Genomic DNA, 18,424 nt, shown 5'->3' on the forward strand with positions numbered 1-18,424 from the left:
CGAGGCAGTGAAATAACTATATTTCAAGATTATTATCCAAGTATAAGTGCCCGTCGGCATTCCCCATGGACATGGGGAAGCAAATATAAACAAAAGTGTGTATATGTGTGTATGTATATATATGTATGTATGTGTGTGTATATATATATATATATATATATATATATATATATATTTCTTTATTCTGCTACCGCGGTCTTTATTGCACTGGGAAGTGCAGTTAGTGTTTGCCTGTTTAAATATGTGCATTCACTTTGTTGGCTGCAGGCAGAGAAAGCAAGACAGGAACTCGCCTTTAACATTAATGAGGATCTGGAGCAGGTATGCACTGGTTTGCCAATACAAACTGAGACAGAATGACAATTACTTCTTACTCTTTTTGGCATTATTCTGTATCTAAGAGCAGTTTTGCTTTCACAGGAAATGTTTTGAGCACTGATTGCTGCAGCGAAGATGAGCAGAAGGAAACGCATCGAAGATGCTGACAACAATCTTCAAAGTCGCTGTAATTTATGGAAATGTATTGCTGCCAAATTATATTATGTACTTGATCTTGTATCTTTTCCCTGACTGTCAATTATCTGAATAAAATGTTTTACTTTGCGACCGGGCACAGTAATCAGTACTCGACTCCGCTGACAGAGGGTGGTACATACCAGCACAAGAGAGACGGCCAATAACAAGTGAGCGCTGAGCAGATAATGAGGAGGAACTCTGAGGCTCAGTTTCAGCCAGCCCTCAGCAACCGTGGAGTGAACCTGCTGACTGCGCAGTCATACAGAAGTCGTCTTGTAATTAACTGAGAGCGTGCATGGGCCACAGCTGTGAGGTACCAGCCAGCTGAGCAGTCTGGCTGAGTCCCAGTGGAGGCAAGACACTGAGAGGGGCTAAACCCAAATGAAAGGAGATACATAGCATCAGCAGTTTCGTGATATCGTTGTCTCGCAAAAACTTGAATCACAAACATTTTCCATCAGGCGGAGTGAAGATTCAACAACCACAATAACACTTTTAATTGTTTGCGGGTTGCACCAGCAGAGTGACTGTAACAAAGACAAATATGTGGGCCAACTAACTTGTGTTTGGGTAGCAGGTGCTCAAAGTGCCTGTGGTGTCTCGCCTAGCAGCAGGCTGACAGTGGTGTTGGTATGCGTGTGATGCATGAATGGATTTATGAAGCTATTAAGAAATCATCCTAAGGTATTCTGGCACACATCTGCTCCTCTGCTCTCCTTCATATCTGCAGCAAATTGGCACCACAAGTGATTACAAGGTTTCTATGGCCATCAGCTTTAATTTGGAGCTCTGGGAAAGTCTCTCATCACTTAATGGTGTGTGTGTGTGTGTGTGTGTGTGTTCAGTTTCATCACCTGCAGCTCATCCCTCTCTTTCTTCTCTCCCTCCATTGTTTTCAGACCATCTGTAGAAGCCCTGTGTTTGGGCCTGATTTAATTAATTTGAATTAGGAAAATATTCAGATTAGAAAGAATTAGTTTGACCATCGTCTGTCACATGGTTATGAGCCGTCATGCCCCTCTGTCCCGCCTTCCTTATTGACTTGTCTTTGTCTTTTCACATATTGCGTCCTAATTATAAACATAAGTTACGTCCCATATGCATACTACACACTAATTCTGAGCAGGTGTTGAGTATGTTATGTGTTTAGTGTTTCTTCAAGTTAACTAAAGTAGAAACTGACAACTAACGGTGTTAGCAACATGGCTACCGCTAAAAGCCTGGTTACCGTCCAAAGCAACGATGGAAAAGACCTCGAAAACCTGCGCTCTGAAAAGGCAGATTAAAAAACTCAACTGTTACTTACTGATCTAGTAGAAACAATGTTGTTTTGAACTGTCTGGTAGGGGTAAACACAGACTGACACAATAGCAGCAGTCTCCATCGAGTGAATGCCCCTCTGTCACTCTTGTTTTACCTCGTTTTTCTAACGCTCTCCCTCTTCACCTTCTGTGCCTCCTCCATCAGCGGGTGTCCACAGTTATTCCATTTGTTCCTCCTCCTGTTTTGGTTGCGCAATGGCAGACGTGGTTCGGTGGCAGACCGACCAGCATAGTGAAAGCGAGGCTTTTAGGGAACCAATCTATAAACGGATGATGTCATTTTTCTGCGGGCATTACACTGTGCAATCAGTATTTACTTCAGAATGAGAAGTTAGAGAGGTCGAATTATGCTTTTTGGGTTTTTCCTTTAGTGTGTTATGTTGCATTTTTGTGCAAGTAAAAGGTCTGCAAAGTGAAAGACTCTCCCACAGAAAACACTGCTTCTGCACTGACTGAAAAGCCTGGTTTGGAGTCAAGCCTTTACTTCCGTAACTTATGTGTGTCACTATGTAACAGGCGTTATATAAATATAAATCTTTATACATTTATTATTAAATATATTCACTCCTGTCAGTCTGCTCGGCATGACCCGCCCTCCTCTGATTGGCTACATCCTGCCTGTTAAGTAATGCGCATGTGCAACTCTCACCAAAGATTGAACAGAGGCGAGATGTCTCACTCTGTAGCTAAAACGTAGCATTCAAGACACAGTGTTAAAAGGGATGCTGCAGCAATGCACCATATGAGAAAAATAATGTTATAATGTAAGTGTTTTTTGAAAATTAAAGTATGTAAACTTGTTCTACTAAAACCCCCAAATAAAAGTATTAACCTGAGAATTAGCATAATATGACCTCTTTAAAGCAAAAGTGGTCTATTGCCAGTTTACCTCCTCATTCCTTTTGATAATCGCAACCAGGAGGAGTCATGAAGGAGTTAATCTGCTAAGCAAAATGTTCAGGGGAATCTATTTAGAGCATCAGTATGTTTAAATAAAAATGACGATATCTGGCACCAGTGTATTGATAATGATCATAAGAGGAAGTAATGCAATATATAACTGAATCAATATGTTGTCCCACCACAAGTATGTAGTATGGAATAGGGACACATGCTCCTGTCTATGTCCATTCTGTCAGAGATTACAGTGCAGGATATATTAGGGTAAAACCCTTTTGCAGTTATAGGCTTGCAGTGCCTTGCTCAGAGGCACTTTTCAGAGATTGATTTAACACCAGTAAAGCCCTTTTAGTTGCCAGCTCACATCTGAAATACACCCACCAACGAGTGCCAGGCAAGCCTTTGTTATTGCTCAGTCTCCCTGCCCTCATTACATTTAAAGTTACGTTGAACTTTTATACTTTTTTTTCTTTTATCTAAATTTCCTATAGGCTTAAGCCTATTTTGCTATTCAATTTGACCTTCTTGTTATTGTTCCTTTTTATAATTACCTCTTATCAGTAAAGCTATAGGTAGAAAAAACCCCCGATCCCTTCTGGAGGTCAAATGATGATTACATTTCATTATGAAATGCTTCTAGCTAAATCCTTATTCAAATGAGATACTGTTATAATGGACTAGCTTCTCAATCCCTGTAATTGCAAGTTCACATAAAAATTAATTTTACACCCTGTGCACATTCATTGACCATGATGGTTTAATTAACAAGGTCCCTTTTTAGAAAATTTGAGAAGAAGAGATTTATGTATTAAATTTGTTTACACGCCCAGTGGTTTCATACTATTGAGACTAATTGCATGGTGTCAGAGGGTATCTCCTCGTTGAGTCATGGGACCTTGTCATTTAGCACTGCGCCTGCTTTTATGAAGAGCTGTCCCTTGGAGAATATTCAGCTCTGACCTTTCAGAATCAATATTTAAATTGGGAGCGCTTTAATAAAGAGTCAAGAAGCAAAAATTGTATAAAAAGAACATTGCTCAAATGTGCCGTGGGCTTTGAAGAGCCATCTGATGGAATGAGGATGACAGGGCAGCCAAAACCACCTCTGGAAATTTAAATAATGCCTGTTTGACATTGATCAAGTGACGGCAGTTGGTGCTTTGCATATGCATTTTGCAGAGCTACGTTTGGGGATCTGTTCTGCTTCATTAACAAACCGGTTTGCAGCCAGGGAATCATAAATCTTGATTGTGAAATGTCAGCAAATTGTCTTTGGACAGGGTTTGTTTACAAAGTTTCTGAAGGCAAATCTGACCGCTGATAGCTGGCATTAATTAATGTTGCGTATTGTCTCATTCCAGTAGTTCGCCAGCAATCGAATGCACCAAAAAATTGAACATTGTCTGGTAATTAATTAAGGCGTGAAATTATTGAGTCTGCGTCTCTAACTGGATGATTAATTAGTTATTGTTAAATTAAGCCACAACCCCATGTCTGATGGAAAACACTGCTCAACCTGCTCGCCATTTTTTTGTTTTTCTCTTTAGCAACTTGTGGATGTAATGAGTTCTTTCATTTCACGGCACCATCATTGCATTAAAAGCAATCAGTGTGTTAATTATTTCAAAAAGCCGCTGACCTATTATGAAATGATTAAAAACAACGAGCAGACTTTGAAATAAAACCTCATGTCTGTATCTTTTCGTTTTTTGGTTTCTCGTGGAGACAGAAGGAAGGAATTTATTTAGATTTCATAAACAGTATCCTAAAGAAGATAAAGCTTCAGAAAGATAAACAAATTTGACCTTCCTCCTGAGTGTGCCATCAAGACAAAGATTGATTTGCAGCTATCATGTTGGACAGATATGCAAATGTGTGTCATCAGTGAGGTGTTTTATCTTCCCATCAACTCATTAAACAGAGCGGCAGGTACTGTTTGCTCTCCTGTCTTCTTATTAGATAAAAACCGCAGTGTGATGACTACAGATACCAGCTCCTTACTGAGCCGTTCAGTATCAGCGGGGAAATTAGACAAGACAATGCAAAACAACGCAGTGTGGTGCAACGCTAAGGGAACTCATTAGAACACTACAGCATGGGAGGAAGCCGCATGATGCTTTGCAACATGTCATCAGGGGTGTTGTGAGTGTTATTACACAATCATAATTTGATAGCTTGTGCACAATTACTTCATTAATTTTGACGATGTTGCATGATAAACTCACAGGCTGAAAAAAGGACAAATGAGGGAAAGCTTTGGTCTGATAGGAGCTCGTGATTTGCTGAAGCTTATAGGTCCAGTGTGTAGGCTTTCAGAGGATTTAGGGGGCAGCAGTGGAAGATATTATTGGCAGAAGTAGAGCATAATATTCAAAGTTATGTTTGTATAATCACCTGAAAATGAGAATCATTTTGGTTACCTTCGGAGGAGTCTGCCATGTTGCACCGTTTTTAACAGCCACCATAAAAATAAGGGTTAAGCTGACGTACCACATGGTTTGTCTCACAAAATGGTTGGTTTCAGAGAACCATCTGCAATGAAGCCACAAGAAACTGTTTAAGGGAGTAAACAGGGGAGTAAGAACGGGCTGTTACTCTTGTTCTTGGACGAACTATCGGTCTTTCACTGTCTATCACAGACAAACTTCAAGTAATCTGATCAACAGTAGGAGAGAGGTTTGTAAATTAAACTCTCTCCCATCAGTCGGGAGGAGACCAAAAACATGTTTTCTATCGAAGATCCTTCAGTGTCATTCTTTGCCTTCAATGAAATAAACTCTCCAGTTCTGATATAACTGATGCTATAAAAGCATCTTCGCTAACCTGTTGAGGAGCCACCATTGTTGTTTTCAAGTAAAAGTTGCTTCTCTTGCTGGTCATCACACCGAAATCACACTCACAGCCGCCAGTAGTTCCTCAAAGGAAGATGATAGGTTAAACAGCTGCCTCGCAAGGTAAGGGGAGGGTGAGACGAGGGGTTTTCAGTTGGTTGCAGTGTGCAACTTCACCGCTAGATGCAACTAAATCCTACACAGTGGACCTTTTTTTAAAGTGATTCAAGTTGTGTATTGAATCATCATTCCGCGGTGGATTGCCATTTCATGTTGAGTGGATTCACGAGCCTTTAATCCATTTGTCAAGGGTCAGAGTTACATAACCGCTGACAGGATGTCAATATACAGAAGGTGTGAAATGTGGTTATAGCCACAGCAATCACAGCAATGTTTTTTGTTGGATCCACAGTGCATCAGTTTCACTTCGGATGCATCTTTACACGTTGACATACTGTATCAATGTCAGGCTTGAAGAAGTGAACTGTGATGAGTGCGGCTCAGCTGACACTGGAGTCACACTTCAGAGACAAAGACCAGCCGTGTGCGAGTGTCGTCAGATGTCTGTCAGGCAGATCAGACTGACAGCATTAACCACACAAGCATTAGTGAAATTGCCCCCTGCCTCCACAGCATAATATATCAGAATCATTAACACAAACATTTGCAAATTAGCTTTCCAGCGAGCTCTACATGAAAGCGCTCCGTACAGTTCTCCATATAAAACTCATTAACCTCAAAACACAAAGCTTACAAACTGAAAAGAAAGGAATGAGACGAGACAGGAAAAATCTTTTTTTTTTCTCCACTGAATTTGTTGTTCAGCTCGCTCTGGTTTTCTCTCTCTTGTTGTCTGGCGTCCCATGGGTATCCAGCTGTCTCTGGTGCAGAGGAAACACACCTGTCTGAAGCTCAGAGGAGAAATCTCCGGCTTTTATCTCAATAAACAGGCAAGCCAGGCAGCCATTATCCAAAGCCCTTTGCTGCTTTTGTTTACCATCCTACCATGACTCGCCTGTCATCAGGGGATTTTAACCGTGCTGGTGATTTATTAACTCTTTTAAATTAGAGCTCAATTAAATTCATACATGAAGACTGACAGGAAGCATCTTGTCTGGACTTTGTGTGTCATGATATTAAACACTGAGACAGCAGTTGTTATAAAACATGATATTGTCTGTAATTAACTTTTTTTTTTTAGAATCATCAGCTTTATAAGTTTAATCATATATTGTTGTATTTTAATGCTACTCATGCAATCTGTAAATATCCAGACATCCTGTTTTTTTGTTTTTTTTAAATGCACAATGTGTCAAAACAAAACAAAAGATATATGGACAGTGTTGCGTTGGGAAAACCGGGCTGAGCCAGCTGTCTCTGGAGGAGAGAGTCGGGTGTGGAGCCAGAACTTCTGGAGGAATAAACATCTGGAGCCGTTTACTGACGGGAGGAGAGCTCAAACATTAATTTTAACTTTTTGGACTAAAAAGTGGATTTACCCTCACTCCTGTTTATCAACCTGACTGCAGCAGTGATCCGCAGAGGTGACCTCCTACGTATGACATGAACGTAATGTTACTGAGAGAAGAGATTCAAGATTCAAGATTCATTTATTTGTCCTGAGGGAGATTGCGGCTCATATTGAGAGTACAGGACATGTGAGGGGTCGGCAGTAATCTTCCTCGGAAGGAGGAAAGAGTCTCTGCTGAGTGCTCTCTGTGTGCATGTTGTTGCCTGCTAGCTTACAGCTAATGCACAGTAAGGTAATCTGGCTGTGAAAAACTGGTGCGAGTAACCTGAATAAACAAAAATACACAACTCAACAAAATATATAGCAAAGGTCTAGTCATTTTTATGCAGAATTCTTACATACTATATCTTTAATTGCTTTAAACTTCCGCACATTATGCTTTATGCCATGCAGCAGAAACATCCAGATATCCTTCTTCCGTTTTAAAAAATCAAAACCTGTAAGAGGGAGATTTGCACAGAAGTACCCAGGACACATTTTCCTTTATTGTGACAATGACACTGCTTTTAAACAGCTGTCTAAGTGCACCACATTATGACTACTCACCTCCTCACTCGCCTTTTACAGCTACAGATCTTTAACGGTGTAACTGCGTCTCCACAGCTGCTCTTGGAGGTAAGGCACTAAGTAAAACTGTTGCTCACTTAATAAACACTAGTACTTTGGTAATTACGGCAGAAATGATCACATGTCTTTCATAATCTACTAGAGAACCAGAATGCAGAATGACTTTTATTGCCCTCTGTCTGTGTATCACTGTAATAAAACAATTTATAACTGCTCACATTATTTTCCACACTTGTAGCAAGCAGTGGATTTATTACAGCCTTTTAAAACTGCTCCTAAGTAGAGTTATTAAAAACTACAATCCTCAACTGTAATTTCAATAATTATGTTTGCTGCAATTACCTGCCACGACCACAGGATGGCACTGTGGCTTTACCTGTAAACCCACAGGACTGCTCTTGTCTGATCAGCAGGAAAAACTTTGAAGAAGTCTCAGATTCCCCCAAGGAAGCCATGAAAGACAAAGTTGTGAAGGCTGGAGCCGAGGCGATTAAAAAAAAGTGACTGTAAAAGAGCTGGTGTTGTGATCTTGTTTCCTGTGATCCATATATATTGAGCAAAGGGGAGAGTGATGGTTGAGTGGGGACTGCTGCACCTCAGTGGCCCTGCAGATGAATGAAGATGCAAATGGAGGGAGGGGGAAGTTAAAGCCTTTAGTGACACTAAGCACACCCCGGAGGCCCTGGTGCAGAACGCTCAGCCTCAGCACATCAAGGACGCAGCCCCTGTGTCTGAACGTCCCCCTGGCACGCATCGCATCCCGTCCGTCTACATTTTCATCCAGACAAACACTTGACTCCTTCTGCCGTGCCGAGCCAATGACAAGAGACAGATGTGCCCTCCTCAGAGAATCCAGTTTGATAAGCTGCTGCTCCACAAACTATTAAATAACCCAAAGAAACCACCCGAGTAAAAAAGAGAAAGCCCTACTTTACATGAGAATGGTTATGCCTGGAAACCGTACCCTCACACGTTGGCTTCGCCTTGGCTGTAAATGTCAATTTCATGTCAGATCCTCTCTCTATTCATCCATGACGTCTATGATTGCTTCATCCCTTTGCATGAGAATGGCTTGAAATGAACGGTGGCCCATTCTGGTGCTCCTTCATGGTGCTCTGTAAATGAAATGCATCTGAAAGGACCGGCAGACAATCACATGATCAGGCTCTGCTTTGCAGAATATGAAATTGCGCGCTGTACTGTATATTTCTAAACGTATGCGGCGTCGCCTCAACAGGCTCGACGTGTTGAGAGCTTTCTTTACCCGCTAAGAGCAGCTTCCTGGTGGGACCTTGGCTATGCTAAGGAGTGTCACAACCATGATGCAGGCCCCATGTGGCAAGCTGTTTCTGCGAGTCACTCAGGCATACAGTACTCTGGCTTTCCTCTCCACTGGTTACAGAAATACAGGTGAGCCCACAGCAGGTGAACCTGTCATAGTCAGCACCTGCAGGATCCTAACAGCCAGCAGGGGAAAACTGAAGGACAGAGGAAGTTTTGTTGTGAAGAGTTCTGCTGCGCCACCTGGGAAGCTCAGCGATGAAGGTGAAACACAATGTTGCCCGAAAGACACAAACTGTTAGAGAATGTATTTTGTTGAATATGAAAGAACTGTGCTTTGGTTTTGGTTTGTTCTGATCTTGAAAGAGGATTTAATATAATATTAATGACATCATGCAGTATGTGTTATTATTTAGGTCATTATTTCGGTAATGAGTCAAAACTCAAATGCCCTTTTTGGCCTTGTCGAGCGTCGTTCATACAGTTCTGCTCGGCACTATAATTTGTTTAAATGTTGATTTATGAACTAATTGTCTGTAATTGCCGCTTAGTGCCACTGTTAATCCAAGCTGTCTGCCTCCTGAAGCACATTAGGCCAGATTTGTATAATGAAGTAATTACTTCAATTACGAAAGGAGAAAGTAGGGATAGCGCGAGAAAACTGGGAACAAGAAGCTAGAAAGTAGTCCCGTGGCATGAGCGTGTTTTTCTGTCTTCATGCCATTATGAAACATACACTGCAGAGAGTATGAAAATATCCTCACTGTGAGCAAACGATTTCCTTAATTAAAGCTTGCACATGTCAACAAAGTTAATTTGAATCTTCTAATATGGACGTTTTCACTCTGTTTGGTCTCAGATGTCAGTTCCTGGACCGACTTCGCTGCGGCATCTCACGTATCAAGTTATTTCAGCTTGCGAAACGATTCTCGCTACTTCACACGTCGAAAAAAAAAATATAGCTCTGTGTTTTCTATTTGGCTTCGGTCACCCGCCAGAAGCTGCCATCACAACCAAGAGTGCTCCATTGTCTGCTAGCATTGTCATTGTTATTAGTCTTTTGGATTGCCTGTGGAGGTATCGGCAGGCTCCGGGGGAAGCAGGCGCCAGGCTGGATAATTAGTTGTTCCTCGATGCCAGACGGGCACGTTGCCGTCACTTGGAGGGGAAATGGAAAGTGGCATCACTATCACAGTAACACCGGAACAACCTTTGGTGTGAGGGCTGGGATCCAGCGCATCTGTCACACCACTAGTCATCTACCCACTGGCAAGACAATAACGCTTACCGGTCTAGCAGTACACAGCATGGATAATTACTTTATCTGAAACGGAATTATTCTTGTCATATTTGTCATAATTAGTCATGGTGAGGTGGAATCGATAGTGAGCTTCTGTATTGGCTCCGGTGTTGGCATTTCAGAAAATGTAGGCTTATCTGAAAAACAAGAAAAAAGAAGACAAAACGATGCATTTATGCCAGTTGTACATGTATTTAAATGTAGTGCACGATGAAGACATTTTATTTAGCATTCAAAACCCTATTGTTCAGCCTCTTACAGCCCAGAAGCTGCGTTTTCCAGCATCAAAACTCCAACCATGAGTTTTACCAGCCGGAGCTGCTGCTGACTTTGGGGAGACGTCCGTGCTGGTTTCTTCTGGAGATGAGGATGAAGACGAGAAGCACAGCGACGCCCGCGAGCAAGGTGCCGCCGAAACCCAGTAGGATGCCGTACAGGAACGGCAGAGCGACATCCAGAGGCCCCTTCTGGTACAGAGGGACGGGAGCCCGCTCTACAATCAGATCCAGGTCACGCCAAGACAAATCCCTTACTAACACACACACAGGACACACAGGACAAACAGGACAGACACACTTGCCATCTCAGAGGACAGTGGGAGCACTTTTGTCAAGTTTTAACTTGAATGAAACACCGCGGAGGATTAGAAAAAAAACGGACAGGTGATAATTACATTTTTGAATTTCGAGGCATCCTGGGAAATACTCCTCATACAGTGAGAGTGTTGATGTTGAGGAATAATGAGTTGGAAGCATGCCCACGGCCACCAAATCTAATCCGGCATCTCATCTAAACACTTAATAGATTCAGGGTTTTCGTTGAAACATTATATCATTTGTCATTCAGACAGTCTCCAGAGGGATAGCCCAAAAAATCTCCTCTTGACATCAATAGCCGAAGATATTTGGGGCTCAGACGTGGCCACACATGTTGAGACTTAGTTATCCATCTACAGTGAACCAAATTAATGTGACTATCTCAATCTTTGGGACAAATTACCTCTTCTTTTTCCGCTCCTCTGGCCTTCATGCTGGTGGCTCTTTGAGTCCGGTGGGAAGTTTAAAGAGCTGACATGTTCGTGATAGCCTTCGACGTAGCGCTTCAGGCTCAGTATTTTTTCCTGGTTGATGTTCTTCCCCACTTCTGTGAAAACACAAGCACGGAGCCAGCCTTTAAAAGTAGTTCGCTGCCACCTCGAGTGCTAAACATGTACGTGTATTAGTCCTGTAAATGATTGTCAGGCTGAATTTAATTGTTGTCTTCCTGGCCTGAACATAATTAGCTCTGGCAGCAAAGCAACTGTTGTCCTTCAGAATAAAACAAAATGAACTACTCAAGTTTTTACTCATCTCTTCAGAACTGCAATCAAGTGTACGATAATTGCCGCGTTCTGCATCCACACAGTATTTCATCAAAGCCGCCACTGCCCCCCCACCCGTCTTATAACTCATCTCTTCCCATCCTCTCCTTGTCTTTTTTATTTCTTTATTTCTTTATTTTTTTTTTACTCCAAAGCTGCTGATGAAAGGAGCAGATGGTTTGTTCTGTGGCTGGTGTCAGCTCCACTGAGTCCTCTGTCAGATCATTTACACCTCCTTCCATCCAACGCCACTCGGCTGTGGAGTCGCGTGTGTACACTGGACTGCAACACATGCCAAAGACTGGCAGTGTGCAAAATATGCCACTTCTGAGGTTCCAATTAAAACGAATCTCAAAGTAATGAAGCAATTACGCGCTGTTGTTAAAGTCTCGAGGAGGTCTTCTTGACCGAAATAAACCAATTTTTGAGAACTCACCGCCGTGTACCCAAATGAGGCTTTGTTCCAATTTTCCTTTTGTCAAGGGACCTGCTGAGATGTCTGCTCATGACATTTGCTGCTGTCAACAACACTGTACATAAGAAGTGAACCATTTTAATTTGAACCCCATTACCTCAGTAGCACCTCTAACAATTACTCTATTCAAGAAAAAAGATTGTTCGGTGCTACACAGGGCACATGTGTTCTTGTCGTCTCAGTTCGTTTCTCACCGATGGCGATGTCTGTTCTGCCGATGAGCTGCAAGGCGCGAGTGAGCCTGTCGTAGTATGTCTGCTCGCCGTACCTCAGCAGCCAGTCTGTCAGGGCCGTCCGGCACTGAGCTTCACTATCTAGTAAACACAAAACATATGGCCCTCAGACAGACAGGTCTCTGACAGTCAGCCCGCTGCCAGAAACTCCCCAAGCTGAGCTGGACGTGTGAGAAACAGACAGGTCACAGGGTGGACTCTTCTTCATCTCTACCTTATTGCAGCTTGAAGCCTCTAACACTGAGAGGATAGGTTCACAGAAAAATTGAACTAATAGACATCACCATGAAACAAGTTTTCTGAAATTTGACGCATAATTATGCATGAAATTAGATCCATTAATTTGCATTTACATATCCAGAACAGAAACCTGACGATTGGGTAAAAAACATCTTTAAGATTCTTGTTTTATTTTGTTGACACATCAGAGTCAGAGGTTTCTACAGAGGGAATTTTGGATATCTCTTTTTAGCACTCCATAAATCAGAAAATACTGTCAAGAGCCCCCCCCCCAAAAAAAATCAATTTTCACCATGTTTTTAAGATGGATGACGTATAAATAAGCCCTTCTGTAAAACCTTCAGAATACAGATACAAATAAAAGTGGAAAGTCTGGTGTGTATGTAAGTGCTACTGAAGAGGAGATTTTGACTCGGAGTACGAACATTCAAACATTTTGAGAAGGCTGCCACTAAAGATACAATATATATATTGTAAATTCTCATAAATTTTACTCAAAAATCATGAAGTTTAACTAACTTCACTAATAAATATCACGGTGAAACTTTCCCAGTCGATGGTGATGGATGACTTTCTACAGGCCTCCTCTTTTCCCTGTGCAGAAGAGCTCAGTTGAAGAGAATATGAGACCATCTTTTTTGGTAAAAAGTTTCCTCCTGGTGTTTTGCCAGACAGTTTTTTTTTACTTGCTGAGCTGCACTAAAGTGAAATTAGCACAAAGAGGAAAGTTGGTAACTTTCTGAACTTAATTTGTTTAACAGACTGAGGCCTCGGTCCAACATTAGTATGCATTTTGGCACAGAATGAGGACTGTTTGCTGATTGCTTTAAAGGTCCAATTTATAAGACAGTTGATTGCTGAGTCTCATTCCCACCTCATCAAATACTGGCTCTTTGGGTTAGAGGCTGGCCCGTCCTATAACCCAAAGCGTCACTATTTGAAGAGTTGGGAATGAGACACAACAATCAACTAGAAATTGGTCCTTGAAGAATGGATCCCTCCAGGGCTATTATTACATCTTACTGTCTAAAAATGCAAAAAGGCCATTATTAGAGCCAGTGTTTGGTTTGTCCATTCTGGGCTACTGTAGAAACACGGTGGACCGCATGGAAGAGGACCTGCTCCCTCTGTAGATTTAAAAGGCTCATTGTAAGGTCACGAAAAGACAATGATTCTTATTTTACATAATTATTAATATTATATATATACATCCTCCTAAATCTACACACTGGACCTTTTAATTCAAGTTCAAATCACTGTTTTTCACTGGACAGGAAGGCAATGAAAAATTGTATTCGGCAAAGGAACAAGTAACTAAAGCTGTTGATAAATAAATGTAATGGAGTAAAAGGTACACTATTTGCCTCTGAGATTCAGTTGAGTGGAAGTATAAAGTTGCATAAAATGTAAATGTAAATTCTCAACTAAAGTACAGTACTTGATAAAACACCACTGCAATACAGCAACAACGTTCAGTGTCACTAAGGGTCTGTGCCTTAAGTATTTTCAAATATAGACTTGATAAGCTTCAGTATCTTCCTATGCATATATTATTATACACCTGTATGATCTCTGTGGTCTGAAGTGCCTCAGGTGTCAGGTGAGACGTGTCTCAGATGATGATGAGTCCTGACCTGCAGCTGGAGACGTGTCTCTCCTGGCTCGAGGTTTGAGATCCAGTTGATTTCTCTCCGACGAGAGGCGCTCGAGGTGTTGGAAGATGTTTTCCTCTGGGTGAGAGAGGGCTAACAGAAGGTCTCTGCACTCCTCAGATGTCAGCAGCTCCACTAAACGCTCCAGCTGATGGGCACCGATGTCTTCTGCCACTAATAGCCAGAACACGCACCATCCAATAAGTGATGAAGGCATGACCAGACGGTACACTGTAAATTCTAGTTAACGAAGCACGATGCTGACACTACAGCAGCATGCCTGTGCTCTCAATTAGCAAGAACTGCTTGTGTGGTGTCAAACTGTCATATTAACCTCCTCAGCTGCAGAGAATAGAAACTGAATAATCAACATTTCACAACAGAAAACAGAACGATCAGCAGATTTTGGTCTCACTGAGAGTTTTTTCTTACAACATGCTGAATGCTGATGTAACTGCAATCTGCTGTGGGAACATTTGCTCTCACCTGTGTCCTCCCCGAGCGTTGGACTCAGAAGTAGAAAGACGAAGACAGGACAGAATATCAAGACTTTCATGTTAGCTGAAATAGTATAGACTCAAAACACACTGCTAGCAATCTATGAAATTTGTTTTCAAAGCTTGAAAAATGATGGAAGATTGGTTTCAATCATAAACACTCAAAGTAGCATTCTTTGTATTTTTACTGGAACAGCCAATCACCAGGCAACAGATACTCATGCCACTGAGAATATGCTTATGGATGCATTATCAGTTTTGTAAGAGATAGAAAAAGCATCAAAATTTGGCTAATTTTACTGGAGGGCTGCAACTGTTATCATCTTATGAATTAATCAACCAATTTTAGTTCATATAAGTCATTATTTGTTCTGTGAAATGTCCAAACATAAAACTAAAATTGAATTTCCTGTTCACAACCCTCAATATTCAATCAGCTTATATAGTCTATATAAGTAAAGCTATCATGTTAAGATATTACTAGTATGAATTGTACTTGAGTAAAAGTCTACTATCTGATATTAAATGTATTTAAGCAAAAGTAATTTAAAGAAACAAGTAAAAGTAAATACACATATTTACATGTATGCATATACTTTATACTATGGATCTACTGCGCCTTCCCCAGCATTGCCGATAAAATAAATTAATTTAACAGTGTGCCACTTTGGCTCCGATGCAGCAAACTAACTAGTAATTAAAGTTATCAGATAAAAGTAGTGGAGTAAAAGTACAACATTTGCCTCCAAAATGTAGTGGAGTAGAAGTGTCAAGTAGCAGAAAATGGAAATACTCAAGTAAAGTACAAGTACCTCATAATTGTACCTAATTACAGCACTTGCGTTACCTTCCATCTCTGGTTAACCAGACAGCACAACATTCATTTGGCATCTGCAGCTTTCACGTTGTCTCCTCTCCTAACTGTTGACTCTACTAACTGTTGTGTTGTCAGAGAGACAAACATTGCTTGTAGCCATCCACTTAAAAGCCCGACACTGTTAGGTAACTCAAATACACTTAGATACCACTGGAGGGAAACTCATGCCATGCTTCTGAGACTCGCAGGGTGCATTTATATTTGTATGAGTGTAGCCACATGCATAACCACGGGCCAGAAATATGTTGCTTTCCTCTGTGGTAATATTATTATTATTATTATTTCACATTTCAAATGGTTCCTGATTGTCAGGAGACAAAAACAAAACAGACCCGAGCAGTGAAGGGGCATGCTCACAACACTTATTTAAAATTCTATTGAACTTTAAAGCTTCATCCAGACCAGGTCTGGATGAAACACCCTGCAGTTAGCTTTACAAAAACTGCAAAGCCTATCCTACATATTCAATCTGTATCACCAGCTTTACAAAGAGGGTAATGTACTGTGTGTATTATAGAGTATAAAATGATATTGATGTATGGCGAAGTGAAACAGCAACAGCTATTATGTTTGTCTTTGATGTGCACTACTGGAGAGAAATGCGCTGGGAGTAGTTGAGATGCATCTCTGTAGCAGGGAGAAACATGTTTAATGACATTATTGTGTGGGCTTCTGTGAGGGCATGTTTTAAATTGTTAATAAGCTTCATTTGCCAAACAGTAAAGGTTGTTTGTGTGGGCTGACTTTCAAATTCTCGGTGTTGGCTAATGAAAAAAAATCATGCTCTGGGGCTGAGAACCACAGAAAGTTAGGTGTGGGTGGTATAATGGCCCTGTAATGATATGAGATGCTGCAGTTGAAGAAAAAAAAAGAAACACCGGGCACAAGGTCAGATAATTTATTCATATCTCTGAGTTGCTCAGTACAGTTTGTTATTGATGAAAATACATGCATAGCATATTTCGTTCTTTATATTGCATGAAAAATACATAAAGTATCATATACCACGTAAACAGTAGGATCTCGCTGGGAAAAAAAAGAGTTGCCAACATTCAAAATGGAACAAATTGAGTTACTTCTTTGACTTTCGCCTCCTGGCTTTCTGACTGTCTGTGGAGTCGTATCCCCATGTCTCTTACACTTCACACCACTGAAATCTGGTTAAATACACATACAGACTCCGGTGGAATGAAGGATAGAACACATGGAATATTCTTGCAGAGAGACTCTGAAACACAAGACACGAAATGTGATAGACGCAGTTTTCCCCCCAAAAATGATGCACTGCAATAAGTGTGTTTATTGCAGCAACACTGAGTCCTAACTCTGAGCGTTTAAGCTCTACTTTCAATGTTAAGCTTCAGGATGGAGGCCAACCCCGGCACCTGGTGCAGAGCAGGCGATTGGGACTGTATGATTTATGAGAAAGCCTTCGAGGTTGAGGGGGAGGCGAGGAACTGAATGTTGGCCTCTCCCTTTTTTCTTGAGTTTAAGTTTGAGCCTGAGCCTGAGCGAGACCAGGCCTGCCCCTGCTCTGTGGCTCCGGGCTTTCAGGGCTGCTGTTGAAATCCTGGGCTCTGGCACGTTATCACAGGCCTGAGCTGAATGACTGTTTAGTCATCAGTGATGCAACTCCCACCGCAGCCCTGCTCGATCCCACCGTTGCCACCAGACTCCGCAGCCAGCCTTCGCTATCTGTCCGCCTCAGAGTCACGCTCCTAGGGGGAAACACAACACCAACTCGACACACTGCTCACTCCCCACACCTGAAGCTTTTTGATAATCGTGCTTTCCCCAACTTTTATGCACTCAGACCACACTTCTCCACACAGCTGCCACCCTACTACGCCCCACAAATCTCTGTGTGTCCTGCTGAATCTTAATACAAATGCTGCTTCAAGCACATGGTTTCTCCAGCTGATCTTATCATCTAAATAAATTGGTTACAAGTACTTTTCTAACAGAATATTAGTTACAGTTGTAGCTCTGGATAAATCTGTTCTCTGAAGAAGACTGTCTGTGCAAAGATGAATGCCTTACCTTGCTTAAAATGCATTACTCACCTTATTTCCTCCCTCTAGTTCCCTGGTGACTCTGTGAATTCGATGCAAATCAAACTACAAAAACGCTCAAAGCAGTCTTCAGAAGGACACTGAGGGGACAACTGACAATGTGCTATCTGTCTTCTCTCTGACTTTTTTCTCTACCTGAGTCAGGTATTGGTGTTTTAGAGCACCCTGTCGTCCAATGAGATACGAGCTGGCCCTGAGGAGGACCACCCATTTTTCAGCCCCCAAAAAAGCTGCCACACCCTGCCATGTGGCGTCAGTGGGTTTTTACTGCCAAGTACTAAGAGAAAGAAATAATAAACAAGAACTGGAATCAAAGTAAAGGTAGTATTCCCCAAACCGCCGTGAACACACAACAGCTTTAGTAAAATCGTCAGTTTCTTAAGTCTCTTATTAACAGACACAACATCTTTTTCACTTCAAAGGCTTTGAAACACTCCAAGGAAGCCATAAACTCACAAATGAAATAAGAGAGTTTCATGTAATATTCATCTAATAAGGGCCTCCTGTTCATTATTTGATGAGTCTTTGCTGTAATTTGCTCATTTCTGTCTCTGGGGTAAAGCACATTCTTCATTAGGCCGGAGCATCTCTGAAGCATTTCAGAAGCCCTTCAAAGCCATTTTCATAAAATATTCCAATGATAATTTGCAAATGTGACAAGGACAACTATGCATTTGCGGATTGTTTAATAGCATATTCTGCCTCATCACGTAGCTGTAAAATCACTACAATCCGTGTTGTGTAACATTATCAAAGTAACTCAAAATAAC

At 41.5% G+C, this 18,424-nt stretch overlaps 1 protein-coding gene across 1 annotated transcript; it reads right to left on the bottom strand.

Moving 5' to 3' along the window:
• Positions 1–10,553: 10,553 nt before the first annotated feature.
• Positions 10,554–14,764, bottom strand: tmdd1 (transmembrane and death domain 1). The gene is made up of 5 exons (XM_073469665.1): positions 14,695–14,764; positions 14,191–14,382; positions 12,278–12,397; positions 11,248–11,391; positions 10,554–10,780 (listed from the first exon to the last, which is right to left on the bottom strand). Exons 1-5 carry the CDS (start codon positions 14,762–14,764, stop codon positions 10,554–10,556), a joined length of 753 nt encoding a protein of 250 aa, XP_073325766.1.
• Positions 14,765–18,424: the final 3,660 nt, after the last annotated feature.

Source organism: Pagrus major, chromosome 7 (genome assembly GCF_040436345.1).
Source record: "Pagrus major chromosome 7, Pma_NU_1.0".
Taxonomy (NCBI): Eukaryota; Metazoa; Chordata; class Actinopteri; order Spariformes; family Sparidae; genus Pagrus; species Pagrus major.